Below are 7,059 nucleotides of genomic sequence, written 5' to 3'. Positions count from 1 at the left end.
TTTGCTTAGTGTTGCTAGAACCTTGAGATTTCAAGCCTCCATTCCACTTAAATATTAGGGAGAATGCATACTCACAGCTTGCTATTTCATTAATAGACTTCCTACTGATGTGCTCCAAGGCAGTTCGCCTTATGAAATTCTATTTGGTTCTCCTCCTTCTGTTGATTACTTCAAGGTTTTTGGGTGCTTGGCATATGCTTCTAATGTCAGTTCCAAAGACAAGTTTGGATTCAAGGCTGTGCCATCAGATTTCATGGGATATTTTTCAACACAAAAGGGTTACAAGTTACTAAGCCTATAAGATTTCAGTTTCTTTGTCAATCGAGATGTCAGATTTCTTGAGCACATATTTCCTTTTCAATTCAGGCAACATTCTCATGTCCCATTATTTCCAAATGATCCCTTCACTACAACATTTTTTGATGACTTACATCCTGTTATTTTGCCTTCTATCAACCCTGAATCTCCTACTCCACACTTACCAGATTCACATTTAAGGCCTGAGACTTCTGTTCCTTTTCTTGCCCACTCACTTGACTCTTCTGCTGGTCTTGATCCTACAGCTACATCACCCTCATCTCCAACTTCAGTGCCTATCCCTTAACTTTTAGAAGGTCTACTAGATCACACAAACCTCCAATTTGGCTGCAAGACTATATCACTCATTCAACTCATTATTCTATTTCAGATTATGTTTTCTATGCTCATCTCTTTCCGGGTTACAGATGTTTCTTATCTTCTATCTCTCGAATCAGGGAGCCTGCTTCCTTTGCTAAAGATTCTTAGGATTCCAATTGGATTGATGCTATGCAGACAAAAATCAATGCATTAGAGGCCAACAAGACTTGGGTACTTGTTCCTCTCCTAGTAGGCAAACAGCCTATTGGTTGCAAATGGGTCAACAAAGTGAAATATAACTCTAATGGCACTTTAGAAAGATACAAAGCCAGGCTTATGGCCATGGGCTACAACCAACAAGCTGGCATCGACTACACAGAGACCTTTTCCCCAGTGGCAAAAACGGTTACAGTCAGGTCAGTCCTTGCATTAGCTTCAATTCATGCTTGGCCACTCTTCCAACTTGATGTATATAATGCTTTCTTGCAAGGAGATCTCCATGAAGAGGTTTATTTGTCTTTACCTCAAGGATTTGGCATTCAAGGGGAGAATCACATGGTCTATAGATTGCTGAAATCCTTGTATGGATTAAAGAAAGCAAGTAGACAATGGAATCACAAACTTATTGAAGCACTGATCAGAAATGGTTATTCGTAGAGTAAATATGATTACTCATTATTCACCAACGGGAAGGAAGCAACATAGTCATTTTACTTGTCTATGTTGATGATATTTTGATAACAAGAAGTTGCATTAAAATGATTGATCAGTTGAAGGTTATTCTGCAAGACAATTTTAAAAACAAGGATCTTGGTCACCTTAAATATTTTCTTGGAATTGAAGTTGCTAGGTCCTCTGAAGGGATTGTTTTGAATCAAAGAAAGTATGCACTTGAGTTGGTTTCAAAGGTTGGATTATCTACTGCGAAGCCTGCTGACACCCCTCTTGAACAGAACTTGAAATTGACTTCATATGAGTTTGATCAGAAATTTCCACTAGATGAAAAAGATGAGTTGTTAACAGATCCTAGTATGTTTAGGAGAATGGTAGGAAGATTGTTATATCTGACCATGACTAGGCCTAACATTTCGTTTGCTGTCCAGACCTTAAGTCAATATATGCAGTCTCCTAAACAATCACATCTCGAAGCAGCATCAAGAGTTATAAAATATGTGAAGAAGGAGCCAGCTCTTGGGTTGCTTATGTCTGCAAAAAGTACAAAAGAGCTGGTAGCATTCTGTGATTCAGATTGGGCTTCTTGTGCTGTTAGTAGAAAATTAGTGTCAGGTTATTGCATTAAGATGGGAGATTCTCTTCTATCTTGGAAATCAAAGAAGCAAAATACCATTGCAAGATCATCTGCAGAAGCAGAGTATAGAAGTATGGCTGGAACCGTTGCAGAATTGATTTGGTTAATTGGTTTACTTAAAGAACTTGATGTTGAAGCCAAAATTTCAGCATTGCTTTACTGTAATAACAAAGCAGCTTTGCAAATTGCAGCAAACCTCATGTTTCATGAAAGAACAAAACACATAGAGTAGATTGCCACTTCATAAGGGAGAAAATTCAAAATGGCTTGATACTTACAAAGTACATACCAACTGGAGAACAATTAGCAGATGTAATGACAAAAGGCTTGGGAAGGTTACAACATGAAAAATTTCTGTCCAAGCTATGTAGAAAAATATTCATAAGATGCCAACTTGAGGGGGAGTGTTGAGATTCAAGTTGGCACACATGAGGTGTATGGTAGCTTAGTTAGTTAAGAATCAGTTATGCTGACCTGTAGTTAGTTGAGAATCAATTATGGGCTAAGTTTATGTATATATATAGCAATGTAACAGATTTTCTAATCAATGAAAAATCATTCTTTACATTACTCTTTCTCGAATTCTTTCTTGTTTTCCTTCTTCTCAATTCACTTGCCCCCAAATTAACATTTTCAACATTAGCATGTGGGGAGAAATTGTTTTTGTTAGGCTGTAAAAGTGTTCCTGGAGGTAACATTAATATATTATTAGGAGGAGATAGTACCATAAATGAAACTAGGAACTCGTAGAAATTGAAGAAAATTTATATCTCGATTCCATGCTTTATACACATACCATGTTCTTCAACAGAATAAAAAATGCTGAGAGATCCATCAGAGTGGACATAGAATCAGTCAATGAGCAGGCCAAACATAATATGAATGCTTTGAAATCTATTAGTTCCCAAACATTGTAAACATCTTCTAATCTCAAAGTTAGATCCTAATGAAAAGAAAACCGCCATTTATAAAGTTGCCATCTGGTTCAGTGTGCTTAGTTTTTCATGACCCTCAAATTTTTTGGTTAAAGAAACAAAAAGTGATTATAGAAAACAAAAATTTAGATCTCCTTACGTCTCGCATGCTAAGCGAGCGCTCTACCGTCCGACTTTCATCCCCATTTGAAAGCTAAAGCCTGTAACAATTTTTTATACTAACAACATTAATTAGTTGAGTTTGTGCAAGTTCCCACCAAAACAAAAGCAGTAGCCACTGACAATGACGATCAAATTGTACCAAAATACTACTTAGACGACTTACTACAACATTCTAGTTCTCTACGTGTCCTTTACACAAAAATTCTCTCAATCCTCTTCTTCTTCTTCTTGGACTCTCAACTCCTAAACACTCATTACGTCGAACACTTAGATGATCACACAGAGAAACCCCAAGCAGCTCCCAAGCATTAACGAGCAAGTTTTGTGCTATCGAGATGAATTTTTCACATGTGAATGCAAATTTTGAAATTGAAATGGTTATACCGTCAGTTTGACTTGATACAAGAACAGGACCACATTTGATCAATAGGTATAGTTGATTTTTTGAAATGAGTTAAAGATGATTCAAAATGGGTTGCAAAGTTGGTAATATAATCAAACTAAAAATATGGTTTTCCATCATGTCTATTGGCATTTTGTGGTTAGGTGTAAGAAGATTACAATGAAGTTTCTTATGATTCATTTTTCAGTACATGTGAACTTACTCCTTGTACTTAAAGCTGATTGTCATAATTGCTAGGTTTTGAGTTCCGTGGTTGCAGAGTATATGGAGGAAGTTCTGACAAATCCTAAAGCTAGGTTCTTTATCAGTCCTGATGTATTTGGAGCCGAAGGTGATTCTATAACCTCACCTGAACTAAGCAAGATGTTTGGACTTTGGAGAGGTAATTNTTCAAAATCATGGGTGTAATTTTTCATTGTTCATAAATTTTAGGGATATTATCATTTAGTACTATACTTCAAAAAAACAAGTTTCCGAATCGATACATAAGGGATACTTAACAATATATACTATTAAAAAGTAAAAAGGTATTAATATAATTTAACCAATTAATGGTTGATTATTATATACTCCCTCTGTTTTTTTTTTTAAAGTTGATTTAAGGGTGTAGTTTTTTTTCAAATTAAATGTTGCTGCTTATCTTGTCTGTCTCCCTTCTCCACTTTTTGTCATGGCCCACATCTCCTCTATCTCTCTCTATCTTATCTCTTCCCCTCTTCTCCTCTCTTCCATATTTTCCATCGCCCACTTCTTCTTTATCTACTCTGCGTCTCTGCTTCCATCTTCTCTCTCTTTTTTGCTATCTCTTCCCAATCTCTTCTCTTCCACATTCGCTATCTCAGATGTAATGTTTTTCTTCAATTGTTCATTAACACTTCGCTTCAATAGAGATTAAAAAATTGCTTGCCTTTGTTCATTTGTAAGGTTTTTTCGACTCACATATGTATTAACTTTCTCAATTATGTCATCAACTTCATTCGTAACTTCTATTGTTGAAAGAACATTTAAATCAATTTCCCCAAGCATACCTCTACTATTACATTGTTTGGCCATAGTGACTAACCGAACAGAATCAAAGAGATGGAAATGGAACAAAAATGGAAATGAGTGAGGGATGATAGAATAAAAGAAATGGAACAGAGTAAAAGAAAAGAGACGAAGACTAGCAGAATAAAAGAAATGAAATAAAACAAATGTAAATTATTTAAATAATTCAATGTGTGAGCGGGAAATTTTTTCTCACTTGCAAAATCTTTTCCCAACTGTAAAATCAGAGGAAAAAGTTGGGTGGGAGAGAGAAGAAATTTTTTTATTAAAAGTCATGTATTCCCTTAAAACGACTTTTAAAAAAAAAAAAAAATAACAACAACGGCAGCAGAGAGTATATTAAAAAAACTTTATAATAACTAGNCAAGTTCAAATCATATTGGAAGGAAAAACTTTTTATCACATTTAATGAGAGTGAGAGCAAAATATAATTTTTATAAAAGAATTTAAGTTGCAAGATAATAGATTTGGATGACGTTAGAAGTTGGCACTAGTTTTTGATTATTTCCTAGTGAGGGGAAGTTTCTGAAATTCTCCCCATTCAATATTCTCACGTCCCTTAACTCAACTTTTAAATTTAAGAGGAGGTGACATTCATGTCTTTTGTAATTCATGTGTCATCTAGTTTGCTTAATTTGAACATGAAAAAAAATTTAACGATATATAAGTAGGGATGGGTGCGGGCGGGGACCCCATTCCCCATCCCCGCCCCGTTACCCACTCCCATGACCGTCCCCGTAGACTGGGATTTTTCTCATGACCATCCCCGACCCGTGGGGATGGAATCACTCCCATCCCCGTCCCGACCTGACCTGATGAACGGGGCTTCATGGGGAATTTCCCCCCAAACAGGGATTTTTGCCTTGTGTAGATAAAAACTTTCTACATGCTCTTGCGACAATGATATTAAATTATTTTAATTATGAAAAACTAGCACGTTAGTAGGTACTATATTTGACTGCTTAATTTTAGTAGTTAATTCATTAAAAATGCTAAATTCAAGGTAAGAAAATATAAAATCAACAATTTCTTGTAAAATTTAAATTAAGATTTAAAAAACAATACATAACTACCATTAGAGGTGAAACAAATGGGTCGGGTTAGGCGGGTCAACTCTAACCTAGCCCGCATTAAAGAGGGTTCAACCTGGACTGCCAAAATGGCGGGCTAGGTTAGGGTATCAATTTGCTCTTATTTTAATTTTTATTAGTTTTTGCAATTTTCAATTCATATTTCCAATTTTCCATATTCCAATTCTCCTTCTTAAATTTTCTATTTCTTCTACATCAAATTTTTTTTCAACTACAATGGATAGATATTTCTCTTCTATCAATTTTAATGAGGAAGGAAACTACTATCCTGGTCCTAGTCCCGCTGAATTTACTAACATGAATGCAGGAGGAGATTCAAATAGTCTCGCTTTCCCTGTCTCAGAATCCGATACTCCTCAAAATATGCCCCCGATTCCTCCCCATGTTGCTACACCTACAGCTCCCAGTGGTTCTAAAAATCATCCTCGTCCAACTTCATCTCAAGCTGAAGCGGGTTCATCAATACTATCAAAAGCGACGACAGACACACATTAGATGTTTGGACGCATTTCGATAAGTTTTACGAGATAGAAAATGGAGTTCAAGTGAAGAAAGCAAGATGCAAGTATTGTGAAAATGTTTATAAAGCTAATTCAGGTAATGGAACTAGTACTTTAAAAAGCCATGCTAATAAACATATTGCTTAACATGGAAATAGAGAAACCAATCAAACTCAAATAACTAATATGGGTATTACTTGGCTTTATAATTCTGATGTATATAGGGAACAATTAGCTTTATATATTGCTGCAACTGATCAACCTATTAATATGGCTGAAGATAAATATTTTGAAAGATTTATTAAAAATTCATTTTTTCCAGGATTTAAAAGTTATTCTAAAACTGCAACTAGAAATAATTTAATAAAATTGTTTAAGAAAATGAAATTAGAATTAAAAAATAAAATACATACTTGTCATGTTAGTATGGCTCTAACTGCCGATATTTGGAGTGATAGAGTAAACAAAATTATATTTGTGTGAATAGTCATTATTTTTATAACGAATGTTAGTTAAATAAATCTTTATTAAGATTTAGATTAATGGATGTGGATTATAGTGGTCAACAAATTTATAATAAAATTGTTGAAGTTTTAGAAGATTATGATATTGTTACTAAAGTTATAAGTTTAACTTTAGATAATGCAAGTGCTAATACTACTGCTATAGATTTTTTTCAAAGTAATTATCCTTTTTACAACAATTTGAAGTTTTTTCACCAACGTTGTGCATATCACATTATTAATTTAATTATAAAAAGTGGTATGAAAACAATTAAAGAAAATATTGATAGAATTAGAGATTGTTTAGCTTAGATTACTGCTAGTAATAAAAGAAATACTGAATTTCAAAATGTTTGTATAAAATCAAATATGTCTCCTAGAACTTTTGCATTAGACATGCCTGTTAGATGGAATAGTACTTATTTAATGCTTGATTCATGTTTACCTTATGCTAATTTAATTAGTTATTTTATAGCAAACAATAAAGGTCC

General features: G+C 34.4%; 1 protein-coding gene across 1 annotated transcript; it reads left to right on the top strand.

The window, feature by feature from the left end:
- The first annotated feature begins 1,376 nt into the window (after positions 1–1,376).
- On the top strand, positions 1,377–2,159 carry LOC116123021 (uncharacterized mitochondrial protein AtMg00810-like). Its single transcript, XM_031408815.1, has one exon. It carries the CDS (start codon positions 1,377–1,379, stop codon positions 2,157–2,159), a length of 783 nt encoding a protein of 260 aa, XP_031264675.1.
- The last annotated feature ends 4,900 nt before the right edge of the window (positions 2,160–7,059 follow it).

This window comes from Pistacia vera, unplaced genomic scaffold (assembly GCF_008641045.1).
Source record: "Pistacia vera cultivar Batoury unplaced genomic scaffold, PisVer_v2 Contig14, whole genome shotgun sequence".
NCBI classification, from domain to species: domain Eukaryota; kingdom Viridiplantae; phylum Streptophyta; class Magnoliopsida; order Sapindales; family Anacardiaceae; genus Pistacia; species Pistacia vera.
This window is presented reverse-complemented; position numbering and strand designations above follow the sequence as displayed.

Coding starts and splice junctions, on each gene's coding strand:
- LOC116123021 (XM_031408815.1), top strand. CDS start 1,377: ATGATTGATCAGTTGAAGGTTATTCTGCAAGACAATTTTAAAAACAAG.